General features: G+C 46.7%; 1 protein-coding gene across 1 annotated transcript in view; it reads left to right on the top strand.

Annotated features, from left to right (window-relative positions):
- The window catches only part of FAM135B (family with sequence similarity 135 member B), a 286,925-nt gene that overhangs the window by 99,127 nt on the left and 163,563 nt on the right, over nt 1-24,235 (top strand). The window contains exon 2 of the mRNA XM_053559011.1: nt 2,541-2,636. Coding sequence (XP_053414986.1) covers nt 2,560-2,636 — 77 coding nt within the window. The 5' untranslated portion in view covers nt 2,541-2,559. The remainder of the gene's footprint in view (nt 1-2,540; nt 2,637-24,235) is intronic.

The following is a 24,235-nucleotide window of genomic DNA, read 5'->3' as shown; positions in this document are numbered from 1 at the left end:
GATTGCTGGGCCTCATCCCTGCAGGCTCTGCCAGAGCAGGTCTGGAGGGGACCAGGGAGGCTGATGCTACGATTCTGAGCTCCGCACCTGAGAATCTCTACTCTAATACCTTCTCATTAATCCATGGCCACAAAGAGTGGGGAGAGGGCTGCAACCTAAGCACGGTTTTGGATTACTATGCTCAAAGTGAACTAAGAATGGGTGCTAGCAAAATCAACAGAGCTTTAAAACTGGTATTTTAAAGGCAAGCTCATCTTCCTTATTGAATCACTGCGTGTTTGGTTATAATCAATCCCATATTACTATAATGGAAATGCAGCTTCCCACCGAGAAGCAATGTTTGTGTTTGCAAGTGCCAGAGCCTGATCCTGTTAATCTTGAAGAACAGGACGGCAAGATGCATCTTCCAAGGAGAAAATCATATCCCGTGTGGCATTCTGCATGCATTAAATATCTTTGTAGTAAGTACTAAGGCCCTGGAAGAACACCGTCCCTGTCACTGTGAGCCAGAGCCAGAGCTGGAAACCCCAGGCCTTTTGGCTGGTGCTCTTCCTGTGAACGGGATCAGGGTCCTTACTATGCACTGAAGGAGGTTTCTGGGGACCATGCAACATGACAAATGGACACCCCAGCAGCATGTGGCACATGGCAGGCAAATCACGTGGAGTGCATTGAGCTCACTCTATTTGTGCCTCTTTCTGAATATTCTCCCTGCCAGGCTCAGAGATCAGGAGAGGGACCAGGGACAATTGAAGCCAACAACCACCTGGTTTTTTTTTTTTTTTTTTTTTTTTTTGAGACAGGGCTTGAGGTGGTTTCTGAGGATTCAGATGTGTGGGGTGATCAGGACATGAGGAAGATGCGGTTGCTGTGCTCAGGATGGAAACACACAGTGGCCTCTCTCTGCTGACCCTCAGCCCTGCTTTTCCTGGAAATGCCTTGAGATTGAAATTGAATGGGGGGTTCCGACCCTGACTGTCTGGGTGGGTTGGGCAGGGCCAGGCCCTGATGTCCCTCCCATTAGGGAAATCGAAACAGGCTTTTGGCACATTTTGTAAGCCAGGCCTTTTTGGGTTTGCTAGATTGCAGTTTGGTCTTGTGGAATTTATAGAGCTTGGCTCCTAGGATCTGCTACATTTCAATTTGGTATGCAGTGTCCGCGTCCTCGGAAATGTTACCCCAGACAGAGCCCCCTTAGGGCTGAGACACAGTTAAGGCCCAGTTAATCCCTCTTGCTCTTATTCTCAGGACTGGCCTACCATGGCCTTGTTAATTCACTTGGATTCTGAGCTACAGGGGTGATCTGTTCCCTGAAGCATCTTGGGGGCAGAAAGAAGTGGGCTTGGAAAGGAGACCCAGGCAATTAGGCAATTTGGAAGAGAACCTTCTGCACGTGTAAGAGTGTAAGTGGTGTTCCATGCAGATTGTTTCTTCCCCTTTGTGCAGTCCTGGCCTCTGCATGGTTTTGTTTTCTCAGAAACCTGCCTTGCTTTGGTTTGTTTCTCATCCCACACATGGACTTTTTCTTTTTGAGACAGAGTTTTACTATGTCACCCTCGGTAGAGGGTTGTGGCGTCACAGCTCACAGCAACCTCAAACTCCTCCCAAGTATCTGGGACTACAGGTGCCCTACCACAACGCCCAGCTATTTTTTTGTCACAGATGTCTTTGTTTAGCTGGCCCAGGCTGGGTTTGAACCTGTCACCCTCCGTGTATGTGGCTGGCGCCATAAGCACTGTGCTACAGGCGCCGAGCCACGTGGGCTATTTTAATTTTGTTCCTGGTCAGCTTTCCCACCCAGCTGTCTTACTGGCCCTTTGGTCTCCTGGCTTGACAAATTATCAACCCACCAAGGTGGGTCCCGCATCTGCCTGGCACCAGCACCCATGGGCTCTGTGTCGCATATTTGATGGAACATACCTTTATTCTCATCACTCTAGCCACCATCGCTCCTTAGACCTGCCCTTAAAATACTAATGATAAAATCATTTTCAACTGTTAATGGTAGGCAGCCCATTTACTGAACATTTACTAGACTTCAGTGACCACACGTTATATTCAATGTGACATATTCAATCTTCCTATCTTGTATCAACATTATGTGCTGCCACCAGTCCTCACGTGACATTGGGGGTGAGAGCAGTTAAGTGACTTGCTCAAGGTCACGCAGCTATGAAGTGGGACAGCAGGGTCCTCTGCCTGTGGCCGTGAAGGATGTGCTGTTAGCTGGGTGTTGCTGCCTCCACAGTGTCCCTCAGTAGGAAGTGGCAGGGACCAGCCAGACTCCGGAGTTAGGATGACTGGGTCTGAGTCCCAGCCCTTCCAGGTGTCAGCTGCATGACCGTGGGCAGGGCACTGTGCTGTGTCTTCTATAAAAGTAGCCCTGAACGGTGGCATTCAGTGGACACATGCGACTGCCCGGGTCCCACTGGCGGCTATTCTTGTCCATGGAAACACTGTTGGTTTCCTCGTGTAGACGCTAGCATCCCCATGTCTGGCTGATGTCATCTCCAGTTGTTAATTTCTCTCTTGTTTTTCAGGTAATGAACCAAAAAGATCATGTCTGAAGTACAAGGAACGGTGGAGTTTTCTGTAGAGCTACATAAGTTTTATAATGTGGATCTCTTTCAGAGAGGGTAAGTGTTCTTTACAATTTGTATTTTTGTGTGTGTTTGTGTATATATGTGGGTGTGTGTGTTTATTTTCCTTGGAGGAGGTGGATGAGGGGAGGGCAGGTTATAGGAAATTTGAGATGAGTGAGGAAAGGATTTTCATTATGCTTTCTTGCCAAGTTGCAAATTTAAACCTTTAATGTGTCTGAAAGTAAACCATATATTGACAGACTAGGAAATGCTAATTTATCTCCTCCCTCCTGCAGCCCGTGTACCTTCTCTCTTCTCAGTTGCTCTTTCCATGATAAATGTCTATTTTAAAGGAAAGTGAGTTTATGGGAAATGAAGCTTGCCTGTGTAGCTCAGATAAAAAGATGTCTGTGTGCTCGATATTTATGGAGGCCGTTCCTCCAAAACCACATATATCAAACTTGCGCCTGGACGTTTCAAAAACTGAGAATGTTGCTATTTATAAATGTTCTCTTTAAATGCATAGTTAAAATCTAGTTGCTTCTATTGTTTGGAGAATATACTCTAAATCTGCCATTTTACATGCATGATCTCACTAAATCCTCGTGATACACTAACCTTTCCGAATCCCTGCAAATAATAAAGACGGGAAATGGTTACACAGGGCAGCAGAAGGCAGAGGGAAGTTGCATGCACCAGAGGGGCTGCTACTTCTGCCACATTACTGATAAAGAAGCCCGAGTTCATGGCTATGATGTTACATGTCCAAGTTCACAGAGCAAATTAGTGACCAAAATAAGCGGCATCTACTGGTTTGATCTTGGTGTATGACAAACTTACCCCAAAACTTAGGGGCTTAAAGCAAACTCTTTAAGTTAGCACCTGATTCTTGGTGAGTATTTTGTACTAGGCTCGGCTGGGTGATTCTGTTGAATTGGACCGGGCTTGCTCACAGGTCTGGGCCCTCCTCTGGGGGACTCTGGTTCTCTTCCCTGTGGCCTCTCAACCTCCAGCAGGGCTAGGTTCCTGGGCTTGGTACACATCTCTAGTTAGCTTCCACGAATAAGAACAGAAAAGCTTTTTGATGTCCAGCTTTGGAAATGCTGTTCGAATGAATTCTCCTGGCGAAAGTGAGTTACAAGGCCAGTCCACATTCAGGGTGGAGAAATATTAGAGATACCATCTCTTGATTAAATAAAGAGTGAAAATCCATATACATTTTTATAATCTAACTTCAAGATGATACTCCAGTTTTCAAAGGATGGTTCTGAAATTAATGCTTCAAGTGCCTCTTGTGTGCTGTGGCCCCCTCTTACTTAGGGGTGAAATTCAATGGCCTGAGTGTTTTGGCAGGTTGCCTAACTCAGGCAGTGGGAGGAATGGGGACCAATTCTGGGACCAGCTTTATGTTCCAGAGAAGGAGGCCCAGGAAGGGTTCTGCTCAGGGTTCAGGCCCTGGCTCTGAGGACACAGAGCTCTGTGCATCCTCCTGTGAGTCCCAGTGCCATCCACCCACCTCTGCTGATTTGATCACAAGTTGCCAACGTAGTGATGAGAGCACAGCGGGCTCTGCTGCTGCTGCTGGGAGTTCCCTGGTACACCGCTCCTCTCTGCTCTTTAGGTTCTGTGTTTTCAAGAAAAGGAAATAGCCAGTTCATCCAACACCATTTGTTAAATAGGGAATCTTTTCCCCACTGAATGTTTTTAATTGGCTTGTCAAAGATCAAATAACAGTAAGTAGATGGGTTCATCTCTTGGTTCTCTATTCTGTTCCAGACATATACCTCTCTGTTTTTGTGCCAGTACCATGCTGTTTTGATCACTATCGATTTATAGTATAGTTCTGAGGTCTAGTAGCGTGATTCCTCCTGCTTCGTTTTTATTGCTGAGTAATGTCTTGGCTATTTGAGTTTTTTTCTGATTCCATATAAAACGAAGTATGTTTTCAAGATCTTTAAAGTATGACAGTGGAGCTTTAATAGTGATTGCATTAAAATTGTATATTGCTTTGGGTAGTATGGACATTTTAACAATGTTGATTCTTCCCAGCCATGAGCATGGTATGTTTTTCCATTTGTTAATATTTTCAGCTATTTCTTTTCTTAGAGTTTCATAGTTCTCTTTATAGAGATCTTTCACATCCTTTATTCGATAAACTCTCAAATATTTCATCTTCTTTGGCACTACTGTGAACGGAATAGAGTCCTTAACTGTTTTTTCAGCTTGACTATTGTTAGTATATATAAAGGCTACCGATTTATGAATGTTGATTTTGTAACCTGAGACGCTGCTATATTCCTTGATCACTTAACTGGACCCACACCTTTTACCATTAACTAAGATAGACTCTCACTGGATTAAAGATTTAAACTTAAGACATGAAACTATAAAAATACTAGGAGAGAGTGCAGGGAAAACCCTTGAAGAAATCGGTCTGGGCGAGTATTTTATGAGGAGGACCCCCTGGGCAATTGAAGCAGCTTCAAAAATACACTACTGGGACCCCATCAAACTAAAAAGCTTCTGCACAGCCAAGAACACAGTAAGTAAAGCAAGCAAACAGCCCTCAGAATGGGAGAAGATATTTGCAGGTTATGTCTCCGACAAAGGTTTAATAACCAGAATCCACAGAGAACTCAAACGTATAAGCAAGAAAAGAACAGTGATCCCATTGCAGGCTGGGCAAGGGACTTGAAGAGAAACTTCTCTGAAGACAGGCGCACGGCCTACAGACATATGAAAAAATGCTCATAATCTTTAATCATCAGAGAAATGCAAATCAAAACTACTTTGAGATATCATTTAACTCCAGTAAGATTAGCCCATATCACAAAATCCCAAGACCAGAGATGTTGGCATGGATGTGGAGAAAAGGGAACACTTCTACACTGCAGGTGGGAATGCAAATTAATACATTGCTTTTGGAAAGATGTATGGAGAACACTCAGAGATCTAAAAATAGATCTGCCATTCAATCTTATAATTCCTCTACTAGGCATATACCCAGAAGACCAAAAATCACATCATAACAAAGATATTTGTACCAGAATGTTTATTGCAGCCCAATTCATAATTGCTAAGTCATGGAAGAAGCCCAAGTGCCCATTGATACATGAATGGATTAATAAATTGTGGTATATGTACACCATGGAATATTATGCAGCCTTAAAGAAAGATGGAGACTTTACCTCGTTCATGTTTACATGGATGGAGCTGGAACATATTCTTCCTAGTAAAGTATCTCAAGAATGGAAGAAAAAGTATCCAATGTACTCAGCCCTACTATGAAGCTAATTTATGGCTTTCACATGAAAGCTATAACCCAGTTATAACCTAAGAATATGGGAAAGGGGGAAAGGGAGGGTAGGGAGGGGGGAGGTGGGCGGAGGGAGGGTGATTGGTGGGATTACACCTACGGTGCATCTTACAAGAGTGTATATGAAACTTAGTAAATGTAGAATGTAAATGTCTTAACACAATAACTAAGAAAATGCCAGGAAGGCTATGTTAACCAGTGTGATGAAAATGTGTCAAACGGTCTATAAAACCAGTGTATGGTGCCCCCTGATTGCATTAATGTACACAGCTATGATTTAATAATAAAAAAAAGAAAAGGAAATAGTTTTGATCATGTCCTGGGGCTGTCATGATGTTAGACATTTTTCTAGTCATTGTCTCCTAACTCTTTGTAACCGATCATAGCAGCAAGCAGTGCTGTCTTCATTTACCAGATCAGCAGCCTGATAGCAGGGGAGCAGAAGAGTCCACAGCTTTGACACAGCAAAGGGGGGAGCTGAGGCGACAGCATTCTCACTCAGAATTGTGTATTATTTTTTGTGATTTAAGGCTATATTCTCCAAAGTAGGCTGTATTCTCCCCAGGCTTTATAAGAAAGCCATCAGAATGTGGGACGAAATAGTAGAACTTGTTTTGCAATTGTTTTGGACAAAATGGAAAAAGAGAGCAAGCACCACTAGTAATTAGAGCCCAGATTGACCCTGTAAACTTTCCTTTGTCCATCCACAGTCATGAGCCCCATTCAGTAACTCAGGTGCGAAGAGCTCGCAGCACACACACACACGGACTGGCATCCCTCATGTCCCAAGCACTGCACTGGGGACAGCCATTTACCTACACCTATAAATTGTTTCCTAGTTTTCACTACACCAACCCTCATAGAGCTCTGAAAGAATCATGAATTGAAGGTAATGGTGATAATGGAAGAATACCAGAAACCAGGAAACATCAGAACCACAGTTTTCCTACTTCTTACAAGAGACTGTTGCTATAAATACTGAAAGTATAGATGATAAGTAATCATTTCCAACATTGAGCTGGAAGATGAGGTCTTATTCATAAAGCTCTTTAATATACAGATCAATTATTTACAGCACACCTCATGCTAGCTCTATATTGGACCTTGACATACTGAGTGATCTTTGTATAGAGTCGTCTCCATTAGCAAAACATTTCAAAGTGGCCCATAAGGAACATGGGTAGAACCCCAAGTTCAAGTGGGAAGATGAGTGTGGACACTCTGACCTATTCAGGATTCTCTTCTCTCTAGATCTGCGTGATTCGGGAAAAATCTTGTTCAGCCAGATTCAACGCTAAAGACTAATATTGAATTAGGCTAAACAGTTTTAGCATCTTGTAATTTTTACAAAGTCTGGTTTATATATCCACATACATCCTGTGTGTGTGTGTTGATATATATATGCCTATGTGTGTACATACGCATGTGTATAAATAAAAGGGCTAGTCGTGTAATAGGAAAAATAGTGATGGAGAGAAATAGAGACAGAAAAGTGTTGTTTGGTTTATTAATACATAAAATATCTATCTTTAAAACGTGGATTATTCCATTTTTATCTCATCTTTAAAAATATCAACACTTTTTTTGTATTTATAATATATAATATGTATGAGTAGAATTGTATATGTTTCTTATTATAATTAAATGTACAAATATTGGATTTAAATGCTCAGAAGGGTTTTCACTGACAAGCATGCAATTACCTAACATTTGGAGACCACCCATCCTGCAGGCTGGGACACTCTGTCCCGTAGGCTGGGATGCTCTTGCAGGCTTCCAGCTCTCCATACAGCCTTCCATGGCTCCCAGGAGTGTGCCCCTTACGTGCATAGTGGACATGTGGGTGAGGGCACAATCTTATGATTACACATGCTGGAAAGGGGCTTGGTAGCAACCACTTCTATGAACAGGCCTGGCCTGGACTCTCAGGTGGACTGAGTGAGTTCTAGGAGCTCTGAAGTCTGATCCATGCAAACACCTGAGCCCCTGGATCCTGCCTTTGGAGAGCCGTGCCCAGGCTGCAGGTGGAGCTGGCCAGGGCCCCGTACTTGCCCGGGAAGTTCCTGGCAGGTGTGATCCCTGAGGCTCAGGGATTTTTCTGCTCTGAGTACCACAGGAGCTGTGCTGAGAGTAAAATGTAATTACTTTTTCTGGCATGTGTTCCATGGGGAGGGATTGGCTGCCATCCATGCCTAGTGGGCAACGTGGGGCCCTGGCATAGTTTGTGAAGGAAAGAAAATGATCTCCTGACTTAAGTAAGAGAAGAAATGTATGGTATGGGAAAGCTGGTCTATTTGGGGGACAGGGGCTCAAGGGTGATTAACTGGATGCTCTGTGGGCTCCTCAGAATGGTGAAAATTCAGGTTGGAGATTGAAAGTACCCTTCCTCAGACTGAACCACCCGAGTTCCACCTTGTTTCTCCAGTTGGTGAGAAATGCCCTCGTCCCTGCAGCACATGTCCCCGCTCGTGGTTACCTGATCTGGCCAGAAAGGGACCTCTTCCTGAGGGTTGGTGAGAGGTTTTCTGGAAACATGTGGGTGCAGAAGTCACAATATTGCCCAATAATGTGCCCGATCAGGAAGCCATTTGCCTTTAGGGTGTTTTATACTTGCGGAAGTTTTCTGGGCCAGAAGGCTCACTGCCATGTGGCGATGTTTGCTTTGAGCAAACAGCTAACATGATTTACCCAAAGTCCATATTGACTGAGGCAAATTCTCTAAGGGAAAGTGTTCTCCTCATACCAGTCAATGACTCACATGAGATGTCATGTCCATATTCAGCGGTGAGACTCATGTGGACAAGAGCTGGGGCCAAGGAAATACTGGCACAGACCTGGGTTTGAAGCCAAGCTCTGCCACCTATGAGCTCTGAAGCCTTGACAACATCCCTTAATAAACACACTGATGGAAGATTTTTATAGCCTGTAGGAAGTGGTGACAAAGCCCATCTCATGGGGAGATGGGAAGGCTGTGGCGCTGAGTAAACAGAGCAGGTAGCCTGGCGCCCCGCATCTCCGTACAGGGCAGGTAGCCTGGCGCCCCGCATCTCCGTACAGGGCAGGTAGCCTGGCGCCCCGCATCTCCATACAGGGCAGGTAGCCTGGCGCCCCGCATCTCTGTACAGAGCAGGTAGCCTGGTGCCCCGCATCTCCATACAGAGCAGGTAGCCTGGTGCCCCGCATCTCCGTACAGAGCAGGTAGCCTGGTGCCCCGCATCTCCGTACAGAGCAGGTAGCCTGGTGCTTTGCATGGCTGCACAGAGCAGGTAGCCTGGCGCCCTGCATCTTTGTACAGAGCAGGTAGGCTGGTGCCCTGTGTCTCCATACAGGGCAGGTGGCCTGGTGCCCCGTGTCTCCGTACAGGGCAGGTGGCCTGGTGCCCCACATCTCCGTACAGGGCAGGTGGCCTGGTGCCCTGTGTCTCCGTACAGAGCAGGTAGCCTGGTGCCCCGCTTCGCTGCACAGAGCAGGTAGCCTGGTGCCCTGTGTCTCAGTACAGAGCAGGTAGCCTGGTGCCCCGCGTCTCGGTACAGAGTAGGTAGCCTGGCGCCCCACGTCTCCATACAGGGCAGGTGGCCTGGTGCCTGCGTCTCTGTACAGGGCAGGTAGCCTGGCACCCCACGTCGCCGACAGAGCAGGTAGCCTTGTGCCCCGCGTCGCCGCACAGAGCAGATAGCCTGGCTCCCCACGTCTCCGTACAGAGCAGGTGGCCTGGTGCCCCATGTCTCTGTACAGGGCAGGTGGCCTGGCGCCCCGCGTCTCCATACAGGGCAGGTTGCCTGGCGTCCCGCGGTTCCGTACAGGGCAGGTGGCCTGGCGCCTCACGTCTCCGTACAGAGCAGGTAGCCTGGTGCCCTGTGTCTCTGTACAGAGCAGGTAGCCTGGTGCCCCGCATCTCCGTACAGAGCAGGTAGCCTGGTGCCCCACGTCGCTGCACAGAGCAGGTGGCCTGGTGCCTGGCGTCTCCGAGACACCAGCTACATTGTTCCTACTTGTGGCACACACTTGCTTCAGCCTGTCACTAGCACTGTGAATGGAGGTGTTATCTGAAGGGCTGGGTGTGACCCCCTTGCGTCTGTGTTTAGAATCCTCCCAGCTGCCCCTTGCTCTCATTCCATAGCCTAGTGCTCACAACCTGAATATTTAACCTTTAACCTCCTCATCTTACTGCCTGTGCTCCAGCCACTCCTGTCCTTCCTGCCCCTCCCATCAGCCTTGCACTGCCTAATGCAAGTTGTAGCCCAAGTATAACCTCCTCCCCAAGCCCTTCCTGTATGTAGAGACTCAGCTGCTGGATTCCACCCAGACCCCATGGACTCCTCGCCCTTCCACGTTCCTCAGGCATGTCTCCTCTATGCCTTATTTGGCCGTGTACTCACGCGGGTTACAGTGATAGGGCAGACAAGCTATTGCCTTAGACCTGGGAGACGTTGAGATGGAAAGACAGAGCCCTGCCCTCAGGTGTTTACCAGCGGGTGAGGGGGGCAGATATAAACTCAGAAATAGCCTTGGTGTGTGATAAGTTTAGTCACTGAGATCGACGTGGGGTGCTATGGAGAGACACAGAAGGGGGGAGCCAGCTGGAAAGCAGTGTCAGAGAAGGCCTCCTGGAGCGAAATAGCAGCAGAGCTGTCACTTTACACATTAGGGGTGTCTGCGGAGACCTGAAAGAGTGGGACCCGGGGGCTCAGCAGCGTCAGGAGGCAGAGCACACCTGGAAGGCCGCAGTGACAATTCGTGGGTGACATGAAAATAGGAGTGGGGAGACGGGAGGCAAGAGGAGAGATTTTTTACTTATTCCAGCCCACTTTCGTTAGACTTGGGGTTGTAGGGATGCCAGTGTCACAAGCTGCCTTAGATGGCAGCGAGGACATTGTGGAAGGGAGTGCTGGAGGCGTCCTGTGTGGTTTTGTCTTCTCTCCCGTGAGCCTGGCTTCTCGCCGGCCAGGGCCTGATCTCATCTGACTTGGGTTGATGGTGCCTGGCTAGAGCCTGATGTGTAATAGGAGGTGAGTAACAGCTACTTTTTCCCTGGGTGGATTTTTTAACTTTCGTCTTGAATCCTCTTCAACTACAGAGGGTCTCATGGGTCATTATTAAGTGATGTGGATGGAAGACAAGTCCTACTTCTTTTTTTTTTTTTTTATTAAATCATAGCTGTGTCCATGAATGTGATCATGGGCACCATACACTAGTTTCATAGACTGTTTGACACATTTTCATCACACTGGTTAACATCTTACAAGGGTATATGTGAAACTTAATAAATGTGGAATATAAATGTCTTAGCACAATAACTAGGAAAATGCCAGGAAGGCTATGACAAGTCCTACTTCTTGAAGGACTGTGTACACTGATGCCACCACGGTGTAGTCTATGGACCAACAGCGTCATCTCCCGGGAACTTACTAGAATTCCCGGCTCCTATCTCGACCCACCAGGTCAGACTGTCTTGTTGAAGGCTCCGAAAGCTACGTTGTAACGTCTTCTGGAAGATCCCAGCTGAACAGCAGAGGGGCACTGCTGAGTTTCTGCGAAAACCTTGCTTTGTCACATATTAGATTTACCCAGAGAACCAAAAAATCTGCCATTCAGACCAATGAAATAAAAATTGTCCACAGAGGGACTGTGGTATTAGTATCTACTAAATTCCTTGGGTATTTCCAAAGGTACAAATGTCTGGATTAGGATTAAGATTCTACAGCTAAGTAATTATGGCCATTTCTTGTTAACTTTTTTTTTTTTTTTTGTAGAGACAGAGTCTCACTTTATCTCCCTGGGTAGAGTGCCGTGGCGTCACACAGCTCACAGCAACCTCCAACTCCTGGGCTTAGGCGATTCTCTAGCTTCAGCCTCTCAAGTAGCTGGAACTACAGGTGCCCGCCACAATGCCCAGCTATATTTTTTTGTTGCAGTTTGGCCGGGGCTGGGTTTGAACCTGCCACCCTTGTTATATGTGGCCGGCGCCCTACTCACTGAGCCACAGGCGCTGCCCTCTGGTTAACTTTTTTATCATAAGGAAAATTTAATTTCTTTTTTCTTAAGTTCTTTCCTGAAGTTTTCTCTTCCCTGATAGAAGATTGGAACTTAGTTCCTGTACACTCTTCTGCAATGGAAACTCCAGCAATTCTGTTAGTCTCCAGCGTGGTGCTAGGAGTAGGGAAACAGAAGCAAAGATTCTATTTCATATACAATAATTTTTTCATAAGGACATACTTTTTAAATGAACAATTACTTATAAAACCCATTGATATTTATAAACCTTCAATATATGTATAACCCAGTAAGAGATATTTTAAGAGAGAATCACCTCCATTTCTGACATGCAGTTAACATTTATTCTTAAAATGAGTTTAAATTTGGGCAGTGCCTGTGGCTCAAAGGAGTAGGGCGCCACCAATATATGCCAGAGGGTGGCGGGTTCAAACCCAGCCCTGGCCATAAAAACTGCAAAAAAAAAAAAAAAAAAAAAATTCAAATGTGACTTTAAATCTTCATTCAAGTAAGGCTTTTAATCAGTCTGGTTTTTTCTTTCTTTCTTTTTTTTTCTGAGTGAAGGTTTTCACTGTTTGATGTACGGATTCTTCCCCTGTCTGTCCTCTGCCCTTTCTGGTGGAGATTTTCTGCCCAGCAGTTTTATATGATATTACTGACCAATTCTGTCCCTATTCACAGAATAGTCTTACCAAAAAGGACCTAACATCAGTATTTCAGATTTGTTGGGAAAGTTCAAATGCTCATAGAAGTGTTAGGATCGAACTTCCCTTTGAACAAATTCCCTCATCTTTTCTCTGCTGAAGTGAAAATGGTTGAGTCATAAGTCAAGTGGTTCCTGAAGGAAAATGCCATCTCCCGTTTCCAGCCAATGTTGTCCATCACTGCTTAATGCCTGGCGACATCTCACTCCCACATGAAATCAGCACACCAGCCCCAGCGCACCTTAATAGACTTTGAAATACAATTATCTTTGCTTGTCAGAGATCAGTTAATTGATTTGTCTGTTTCTGTCAGAAACAATCCTTTTTTCCCTCTTCTCTCATTAAAAAGTGCTGAGATCCTTTTCCTTCCATCCCACACCTCTGAAAGGGGGTGGGGATTACACACGTTTGTGTGACCCATTGAATGTTCGGCTTTGCTGGACAAGCAGGTGCCACTTCAGAGCTGGGGGTCTGTGTGCAGGTGGACCTGTGAGGTGGGCCCTGCCAGGGCTTTGGCAGAGGCGCGTCCGTGAGAGCACAGTGTGTGCCATGCTGAATGGTCAGCAAGTATAGTTGGGACACATGGCAGAACCGATGGATTTGAACACCACTGCAGTGCCTGGATTTTCAGTATTTTAGGCCAGTCCAGGCCCTTGACCTTTGTGAAGCTAGTTCAATTCAGGGCGTCGATCACTTATAGTCAGGGTTTCACTCAGTGCAAAGTATAGATAAGTAGGAGCATTTCTAAGAGTCTTTTTAATTTCTAAAATTCTGTGATTATTATTTTAATAAAATTGTATCTTCCCCTTCTGTACAATGGCATTATTATCATTATGCCCATGAAGAGTGAGTAAACTTCAGTTTATCCCACTGCTTATGCTGATGGACATTTGGATTAATTTTCTAGCAAATCCACATTCCTATTAATGGTTGCCCTGTCCCATTTTTTTTCTGTATTTACCTTTTAATCTGTGATTCCATGAGCCTGCTGCTTTGAGCCTTTTATCCTCTTAAGCCCTGGCTGAGGACATGCTCAGCAGGTGTATAAAGAAAGGCCCTTTCCGGGGGACCAAATGTTGCCCTGCGGAGATTTAAAATGGTGAGCTCAGAGCCACCCACGGGGACTAAAAACCTCCCTGTGGAATCAGGAGCGGAGTAGAAGCCACCGGGTAGTGTGGGCCTTTCCAGCTGTCCTCCAGAAATGCTCTGAACTCTACAGGTGCTTCGTGACCTCAGTCCAGGCTTTTAAGGAGAGTGAAAGGGCGCGTATGGGCGTGAAGGCAGCACGGCGGGAAAGCACAGACGCCAGCTTGCTCCTGATTTCACTTCTTCTCCTACAAGTTAGCCGCTCACGGGCAAGGCAGTAAACTTCACTTATCTCACTTTTTCATCATTTGTTTTACAGGATCTTTATTAGATGTCAAGGAGGTGATATTTGTAAAGTCTGTAGGGCCAAGACTTGGTAGTAGTGTCCTAGGTGGCCCAGTCCCACTGAGGCCTAACTTTCTCATTGATAATAAGTGAAACGCTGAGCCAAACATCCTCACGTGGCTGGTGGCAGCACTGGCCCAGACAGCCCATTGGGCAGGCTCTGCATTTGGCCCCTCTTTAAGCAAGTGCTTTGTCACTCACTGCTAATAATCCCCTAGTAAGGGGTTGTCTTGCCAGTGGAAAACCATGCTGGTTCTTATGGGCTTCAATAGGAAAACAATCACATTTTCTGTTTTTTAACTCATATTTGGGATCAAAAAAGTAAAAATGCCACATTTGTAAAGAAATAATAGCTCTAGGGACACCAGTGAAATAAAATCAAAAGAAATATACTAAAACCCAGAATGTTTCTTTCCTAGAAATATTTCGCAGAGTCTCTTGGACCAGAGTATAAGGGGTAAGATAATGGGGTTCTTAACTGCCCTGGTTGTATCTCTCACTCCAAAGCAGTATCTCTCATTCCTTCAGCTAGCTCCATTTTATTTTATTTTTCAACAACCCCTTCCAAAGAAAAACATCTTCACTTTAAACTTTCGATTGCATGTGTGTGTGTAATTTTGATCGCAAAAGTAATAGTATATTGTGGAAAAGACAATTTTGTACAAAGACAAAAATGCCACCATAATTTTTAGATTAAGCAACAACTGTAATCACATGTGTTGTTCTTAACACAAATGCAGTGTGTAACTTGTTCTCTGTTTTTCTCTCTTCGTGTTAACATTTTCAGTAGCTCTCCATATTTTTACAACATACTTAAAAGCTACATAGAATTTCAGCATATGGTTTCATTATATTTATTTAAGTAATGCTCTGTTTGGTGTCATTTTACTTGCCTTGTATCATTAGTTTTAATATTAAAGTGCATTTTCTTATTTAAAATTTGGCATGAGTTTTTTGTTAGTTAATTAGGAAGCTCTTCCCTCCTGCTGATGTAAGCAGCATACCCTCCTGGTATTGTACACGGTATACTCTCCTGGTATTGTACGTGGCGTACACTCCTGGTATTGTACATGGTGTGCCCTCCTGGGTATTGTACATGGCGTACCCTCCTGGGTATTGTACATGGCGTACCCTCCTGGTATTATACATGGCGTACCCTCCTGGGTATTGTACATGGCGTACCCTCCTGGTATTATACATGGCGTACCCTCCTGGTATTGTACATGGCGTGCCCTCCTGGGTATTGTACACAGTGTAACCTCCTGGTATTGTACACGGTATACCCTCCTGGGTATTGTAAATGGCGTACCCTCCTGGTATTGTACATGGCGTACCCTCCTGGGTATTGTACATGGCGTACCCTCCTGGGTATTGTACATGGCGTACCCTCCTGGTATTGTACATGGCGTACCCTCCTGGGTATTGTACACAGTGTAACCTCCTGGTATTGTACACGGTATACCCTCCTGGGTATTGTAAATGGCGTACCCTCCTGGTATTGTACATGGCGTACCCTCCTGGGTATTGTACATGGCGTACCCTCCTGGTATTGTACACGGTGTGCCCTCCTGGGTATTGTACACAGTGTACCCTCCTGGTATTGTACATGGTGTGCCCTCCTGGGTATTGTACACAGTATACCCTCCTGGGTATTGTACATGGTGTGCCCTCCTGGTATTGTGCACAGTGTACCCTCCTGGTATTGTACACGGCATACCCTCCTGGTATTGTACACGGCGTACCCGCCTGATATTGTAAACAGTATACCCTCCTGGTATTGTACACGGTATACCCTTCTGGTATTGTACACAGTATACCCTCCTGGGTATTGTACATGGTGTGCCCTCCTGGTGTTGTACACAGTGTACCCTCCTGGGTATTGTACATGGTGTGCCCTCCTGGGTATTGTACACAGTATACCCTCCTGGGTATTGTACATGGTGTGCCCTCCTGGTATTGTGCACAGTGTACCCTCCTGGTATTGTACACGGCATACCCTCCTGGTATTGTACACGGCGTACCCGCCTGATATTGTAAACAGTATACCCTCCTGGTATTGTACACGGTATACCCTTCTGGTATTGTACACAGTATACCCTCCTGGGTATTGTACATGGTGTGCCCTCCTGGTGTTGTACACAGTGTACCCTCCTGGGTATTGTACATGGTGTGCCCTCCTGGGTATTGTACACAGTATACCCTCCTGGGTATTGTACATGGTGTGCCCTCCTGGTATTGTACACAGTGTACCCTCCTGGTATTGTACATGGCGTACCCTCCTGGTATTGTACACGGCATACCCGCCTGATATTGTAAACAGTATACCCTCCTGGTATTGTACATGGTGTGCCCTCCTGGTATTGTACACGGCTTACCCTCCTGGTATTGTACACGGCGTACCCTCCTGGTATTGTACACGGCGTACCCTCCTGGTATTGTACATGGCGTACCCTCCTGGTATTGTACACGGCATAACCTCCTGGTATTGTACATGGCATACCCTCCTGGTATTGTAAACAGTGTGCCCTCCTGGTATTGTACACGGTATACCCTCCTGGGTATTGTACATGGCGTGCCCTCCTGGTATTGTACACAGTGTACCCTCCTGGGTATTGTACATGGTGTGCCCTCCTGGTATTGTACACAGTGTACCCTCCTGGGTATTGTACATGGTGTGCCCTCCTGGTACTGTACACAGTGTACCCTCCTGGTATTGTACATGGCGTACCCTCCTGGTATTGTACACAGCGTACCCGCCTGATATTGTAAACAGTATACCCTCCTGGTATTGTACATGGTGTGCCCTCCTGGTATTGTACACGGCGTACCCTCCTGGTATTGTACATGGCGTGCCCTCCTGGGTATTGTACACGGTGTGCCCTCCTGGTATTGTACATGGCGTACCCTCCTGGTATTGTACACGGCGTACCCTCCTGGTATTGTACATGGCGTACCCTCCTGGTATTGTACATGGCGTGCCCTCCTGGGTATTGTACACGGTGTGCCCTCCTGGTATTGTACATGGCGTACCCTCCTGGTATTGTACACGGCATACCCGCCTGATATTGTAAACAGTATACCCTCCTTGTATTGTACACGGTATACCCTCCTGGGTATTGTACATGGTGTGCCCTCCTGGTTTTGTACACGGCTTACCCTCCTGGTATTGTACATGGTGTACCCTCCTGGTATTGTACACGGTGTACCCTCCTGGTATTGTACACAGTATACCCCTCTGGTATTGTGTATGGCATATCCTCCTGGTATTGTAAACGATATAACCTGGTAGTATAAACAGTATACCTCCCTGCTATTGTACACAGTATACCCTCCTGGTATTCTAAACAGTACACCCTGGGGAGGAACATGGACACATTTTGCCTTTGGTCTTGCTTCATAGTCCTGGTAGTGTTCGTGGAGATTCAAACTCTGTTTGACCAAGCTCTTTAATCATTGAACAAGTTGAGGGAAGAAATGATCTTTGAACTAACAATGTTCATTTACTCCCAAATCTCTGCTCCACCCCCTCCAAAACAGAAAAAAAATCAGTAAGTCTTTTATCTAGTTATGTTTTCGATGGCCACGTTGACATTCAGGTCGCTGAATTACTGTTTAGAAATGTTGGGGAAAAAAGATATGGAGGTACTATTGGAAGGATGTCCTACTGTGCTTCCCCAAAGTAGGCTGGTGTTTGCTTTCAGCGGCCTGCTTGGTGGTCTAGAACAAGTAGCATTCTTTTGTGGGGGGAGGGGTTTGAAAAACAGAATCTCTTTACTGTCATTTGATGAAACGGTCTTTTATGTCTAAGCCCAACAGAGTTAACCAGAATTCTTTGGAGAAGAAAATTTAAACCCTTTGTATTATTGCAGACAACTTCACGTAATCCTCATAGTTCCACAGGTAATGTAGCATGATCCTAAGGCACAGGGGAAGCTGAGGCTCACAAGGAGTAAACATCTGTCCTGGTTCTCTCCAGCCCTTTTATCATCCCAGAGTGCAAAGCCCTGCTGACTTACTTTCCAAAAACCCCACCTCTCAGCAACGCCATGAGGCGGGGAAGGCTCAACATGAATTTTGGAGAGGACACATTCAAACCAAAGGCCCCACAGTGCACATTTACTTTCTCTGAGCCACCTTCCCATTTCTGGAGCACTATGCATGGCTGCAGACAGCAGAACCGTGGAGCTGGACTCTCAGGAGGACTTGACAGTCAGGCCGCCTTGCTGAGCACCTGGTTCCTGCCAGGGGCCCTTCCTGGAGAAATGAGAGAGTCGTGTGGATTTTGAGAATTGAATCCTACCCACCAATGACTAGCAGACCCGAGAAGTGCTTTCTTTGCCTAGTACAGTCACACCTCTGGGATGAAAGTGCTTTCCCTGGATGGAACACTCCAAGATGTTTGCTGTCCTCTTTTCCTCATTACTTAAAAGCAGACGAGTGAGAAATGTCCCCTTTGCTCTCTCATTTCTCACTGATGTCACCATCCTCAGGAGAGAATGTGTGCTGTTCCTCCAGGGCCTTTCCATACAAATTCTCCCTTGTGAAATAGACCCAGGGCCATTTCCCTTCATTTATTCACGGGGAGACCGTCATCAGTTTGCTTGTTGAGGAGACGTCGAGCTCTTCTTCTTGTCAACTTTCTCCAACAAGTCCTGGGGAGAGCAATGAGATGGGCTTGACCATGAATGTAAGTAGTTAGTAAGTGAGTGTGTGAGACAGCAGTGTAAGTCAAGGAAGTGATGTCAGAAATGGGAGGCGAAGCATGGCCAGGTGCTGAGGTCGGGCTGGCCCACCCAGCAGGAATCTCAATGAGTGGCCCCTAAGAGAGGATGTTCATCAGGCATATACAGGCCAGAAGGTCTAAGGCATTATGAACAGCACATACCAACATCCAGAAATGAAAAAGGGCCCCGCACCTCCTGGGCAGCACCGTGTCCTCAGGAGTACCACATAAACATGGTGTTTGAATAGAGCAAGTTGGATCAGACTCGCCAAGCTGCAGGGAGATTGTTGAAGAAGGAAAGTTGGTCCAGAAGCCCATCCTGGAGCTGAGATTGCATCTGGTAGGCAAAGGAGAACTATGGGACAGTTGAAATAAAGGAGTTGCTTGACTGTACATGCTATAAAAATTACAGTTTGGGAGCAAAGAGGGTGACTACCAGCATAGGGAGAAGTGGTGAGAACAGTGAGGGCAGCCCAGAGAGAGGATCATTAGGAGCCCTTGAGACAATGGGATCAGAGGAACTGGTGCTTGTACCTTGTGTTGAAGGGAAGGGAAACGTCACCGTGGTGGTCAGCCCATCCTATAGGTGAAGGAGTTGATGAAGCCAAATAAGAGGACCAGGCAGTGAAAGGGGTCATGTGAGTGCAGAAGCCTGGTGCAGTCTGGGCTGGGATTCTCTACCTCATGAGCACGCATGAGCCTGGCTGGAATCACTGTGTGACTGTGACATTAGTACAGGCTCTGTGAGCTCAGACTGCCGGGAGCTTTGCCGTGTGGACTAACTTGATCTTTTGACATCCACAAGCCAGGTATTGTGATTTCTCTTTTACAAATGGGTAAACTAAAGCTCCAGGTCACCTGGCTGCCCCATAACAGAGTTAGGGCCGGACTCACAGCTGTCTGTGTCTAAGCTGGTATTGCCAACACTGTCTTTTATTTTGTTGGTGGACCAGATTTCAAAGAAAAAACCACAATATAAGTGCACTTAAAGGTGGAGAAACTTATAGAGTCTGAGCGATAGCTGTTGAGGAGGAGAATCAGGACCAAGAAGTCACAGAGTCCAAGAGAAGTGGGAGCTGGAAGGATTGGCCTCCCACTGGCCAGGTGTTACAGAGAGATCAAAGGACATGAGGACCAAGAGGGGCCTCGAAGCCACCTCGGCCTCCGGGGTGCAGTTGAGCTTCGGCAAAGCAATAAGCCTGTGCGATGAGAGCCTGGCGTGTGAATACTGCAAATTCAGATGCGGCTGATCCTGCAGAGGGAAGTGTCTCCCTAACCTGTAAACTAGATTTTACTACTCAATGTGGGGGTGAGCCGTTCACCTCTGGACACCCCATCGGAGTGATGATTTCGGGGGGCATACAGAGACTTCCTTAAGGGGGTGGGGATGCACGCCCAGGAGCTGGGCCTTTCTCCTCTGGGGATACAGGACATCTCACGTAGGGGAGTGGTGTGATTGGATATGGTTAGAGCATCCTTTGGCTGAGGTGTGGAGAGTTGGTCCCAGCAGGGAGAGGCATTGCGTTCCTGTGTGTTGACTGAGGTCACTTGTGCCAGCTGGGTGATGCTGAGGGGGGAGACTTCACTGAACAGTGTGACAGAGTGGATACTTATTGTACCCCCAACCCTATCAATTAGAAACCCTATCAGTTTCTGAGAAGTTGGGGGTAGGTTTGTATAAAGTCTAAATCCTACTACTGATTTCTCTTTTCCCACAGCTTATTGAGCTGTGGAGCCACAGGAAACGGTAATGAAATGGATTACACACTGTCTACACATGGAGAGGGGGTCGCTGCCAGTTTTGTGTGGGGAACGGAATTTGGAAAAGCATGAAGAGACATGAGGTGTGCATGAAGTAACAAAAGTTTCATGTAGATTCTGCTAGGATTTACTCAGGACTGAAGGATATGGGGCTTTCAGGGCTAAGACCAGGAAAGGCCCAGGAAAACTGCAGGGAGTTGGTCACTGCAGTGAGGCATAGGTGAGTGCTGGTCCTGGCGAGGTGAGCGGGTTGGTCGCTGCAGTGAGGCACAGGTGAGTGCTGGCCCTGGCGAGGTGAGCAGGTTTCATTGTAGGGACTTGGTGTGTGCAGAGCCTGGGTATTATTGGTGGAGAGAAGGCACCAAAGGTGTACAGGAAATGGGTGTGATACGAACGTGGGCCTGTCACACGGCGGTTCTGGGGACAAGCTTATCAAACACACAGTTCAGCTTGCTTAGTGTGTGAGTAAGAGAGCTGGGCACAGTGAAAGGAGCTTTGCCTTCAATAGGCAGCTGAGTGGTGAGAGAATCCTCTCAAGACCTCAGATATTCCAGTTCCTAATCAAGCTCTTTTCTCTGTCAAAGCCAAAGTATCCTAGTATTCAGTGGAGTGTGAGTCCCCAGACGCAGCCAGCAATACCCCTCTCCAGGGACATTTTCTACAGTGGCACTTCTTCCCTTATACTCCCAGGACAGTATGTGAGGGAGTGGACACTTGCATTTGTGTGTGCAGAAAACACATCCACAGCTTCTATTACCAGCGTCCAGAGGAATCTCTTGGATAATGGCTATTCTCCCCATGTTGCTCGAGTCTCACACATCAAAAGAATTGATTTGCAAACTGTTCCAAGTTGTGTTTGCTGAGAGGTTGGGACGTAAGGCTGCTCTGGCCCTCCTTGTCTGGCAGCCCCCTTTTGAATAATGACTAAGGAATGTTGACTTCGGTAAAGGAAAGGGATGACCTTTATTTGCTGTCTGTGTACATTAAGCCTTTCAGGGCAGCTTGCCCTAGTTTGCATGTTTGAATGAAAATGAGGAAACTTCTCAGATGGGAACACACAGGCAGTTCCAAGAAATTTGTTCAGGAGCTAGGATTTGGGCTCTGGTATCCGAGGGCCCAATTCAAGTCTGTATCCTCTTTGCAATATGATTGCAGACCAGTTACTTGACCTCTTCTTATCTGAGAAAATGGAGACGATTATGGTATAAAACTCATAGGGTTTTTGTGAACAAAAATGTGTGTGTTTTGTGCTTATTAAATTTTAGCCATGTGGTTATTTTTTATCGTCTCCATCATTGTCATGGTGATTCCACAGTTTGTCTGCAGGAGCATGATGGCAGGTGAGTGAGAAACCAAGAATTGAAGCCTGCATCTGGCTCACAGGAGAACTTAGCTATTCTTATATGAGCTTTGCGTTTTTGCTCCACTTTGCTCATCTTAGCTGCAGAAAGCCGGCGCCTGTCTAGGCGACAGCACTGCCGGTATGGAAAGTGTCCATCCTCCCATTCACCCGGCTAGCTACACACATAGTATTCATTCACTCACTCTCATCCTGCATGTTAAATAGGTAATATGTAGCCAGCCCTATGCCAAATGATGGGGAATTAAAGAAAAAAATCCACCCTCTGCTTAATCCTTGCTCCGTCCTAGGCTTGTGCTGGACACTTTATCTGCACCCTCTCCTTTAATCATTGTGAAGAGGCAAATATTATCTTTGCTATTGCATGCATGAGTATACAGCTTTTAGCAAAGAGCAAAGCAAAGTAAGTTACTCAAGGCCAGGCAGGGTCTAGTCCAGGTCTTCCGCACCCCCAAGTCCACACTCTTCTTCAGAAGCCACGCTGTTTCCCTTCCAAGCCCAACTCCTGGATCCCTTCCCCGAAACAGCTCCCAGTATTCTGAGATGGCCGAACAGTGGGGAGGCTCAGAGGCTCGCACTTTGCCTCCACTGCCGGGATTTCACAAGTGGCCTTAGTGACTTTGAGAAGGCCGGCCCCGCCCGTCTTACTAGGGGGCTGGGAGTGGCCACCCCTCTTTGCCCAGGTGGATCTCAGGGCTCTGCATTCCTCATTCATGTGTTCCCCTGGGTCACCAGGCAAGCCTGCTGACAAGCCTGTGCACTCTAAACCTGGCAAATTCTGCCCCCAACAGGGTTCCACAAGTACTTTAATGAATTGGCCATGATTCCAAGCTGCGTGAGCACCATTTTATGATCAATAATGGTATTCCGGGAAGACCAATTAGACCTGCTCTTCTCATCTCTGGAGTCCTGAAGTGTGGCCAGGACTGAGACAGCCGACAGGGAAGCAGGTGCTGGAGGATCAGGTCAGAGGTCCTCAAGCATTCTTGTTTATAAAGCTTTCTTTTCTCAGGTTTAGTCAGCCTGGATATGTAAAAGAGGAAAAGAAAAGAGCTGTTCTGGTTGATTTTTCCCTGGGAGCTAACTCCACGGCTTCTTCTAAGAAAGTGTGGACATCCTTGTGCATATTTGAATCCCTGGAATAACAATGAAATTAGTAACCATAATATTCCCCACTGTTTCCTGAGCACTTGCCATGAGCTGGGTACTCTGCAAAGCTTTATATTTATTATCTCATTTAATTCTTAAAAGAGCCTCACGATATCAGGACTGTAATTCTGCCTTCATTTTGTAGGTGAGGGACGCAAGGGGCCCATAGATGATGTGACGTATCCTTGGTAACCCTGGTAGTCTGAGGCAGAGTTTGGCTGTGCATTACTGGATCAGACTGCGGAACCTCTGAGGACATGTTGACTCTCCCCGTCGGATTCTCCCAGAACTGCTGCGTCCGCCCCAGGGCCCTGCCTTGCCTCCTCTAGAGATCTTCAAGCAGAGCGGGTGGGGGAAATGGAGGACTGCTGCTTGAATCACCTCACAAAATAGAAAGTCTCAGGAGATGATGAGAAGGCTGTTAATTATAAAAGCCACGGGCTGGCTTTTTCCTTCAGCATGTGGTCCTAACTGAGCACTGTTCCTTTTGATTATTCCCTTCTCGTGGTCTTCTGAGCCAGGTGTTCATGTGTGGTGTTCATTCAGACATGGCCCCTGGAACACCTCTGCATCCGTGCGACAGGTTCTGAGGCTGAGCCAGGGTCTGCCTTCTCTTTTGTTCTTTCTATGAGAGGAAGCCAGTCATGGGCTTTGGGATTGTGGGCACCACAGGGAGTGATGATTTGGGTTCTCAAGCTCTGGGCTCCCTTTCCATTCTTTTGTTTAGAAAGCACCTGGGGCCCTGATTGTGTGGAAGGGGACACTGTGTTACTGAGATGTTCCGACATGCCACACCCCAAGCAAGCAGCCGGCTCCCCAGGTGGAGGGCATCGCCCTGTTGCCACCCTCCTTTACTTCCTTCCAGTCATTCATTCTTTTGTTTATTTATTCACTCATCAAACTATAGGCAATACCTATGTGGCAATCAGGGTTCTAGATAGTAGAGACCCAGAAGTGAGGAACAGGAGATATTTCCCTTGGGCTGCTAAACCCTTGTGAGAGAAGCAGACATGTGACATTGCACCGTGTGACCTCAGTGAACATTCATGAGTGCTCGCTCCCTGCCAGGCCCTCTGCCACACATTGATGTGATACAATTTAATCTTCAAAGAAACTGAAGCCAGTCCTGTTTATACTCACCTTGTGGGACAGAGGGACTCAGGGAGCGGAGGTCATCAGGGAAGATGACAGGGGAGCTGAGTCTAGTTTGCCTTT

The sequence above is a fragment of the Nycticebus coucang genome, chromosome 13 (assembly GCF_027406575.1).
Source record: "Nycticebus coucang isolate mNycCou1 chromosome 13, mNycCou1.pri, whole genome shotgun sequence".
Lineage (NCBI taxonomy): Eukaryota > Metazoa > Chordata > Mammalia > Primates > Lorisidae > Nycticebus > Nycticebus coucang.
This window is presented reverse-complemented; position numbering and strand designations above follow the sequence as displayed.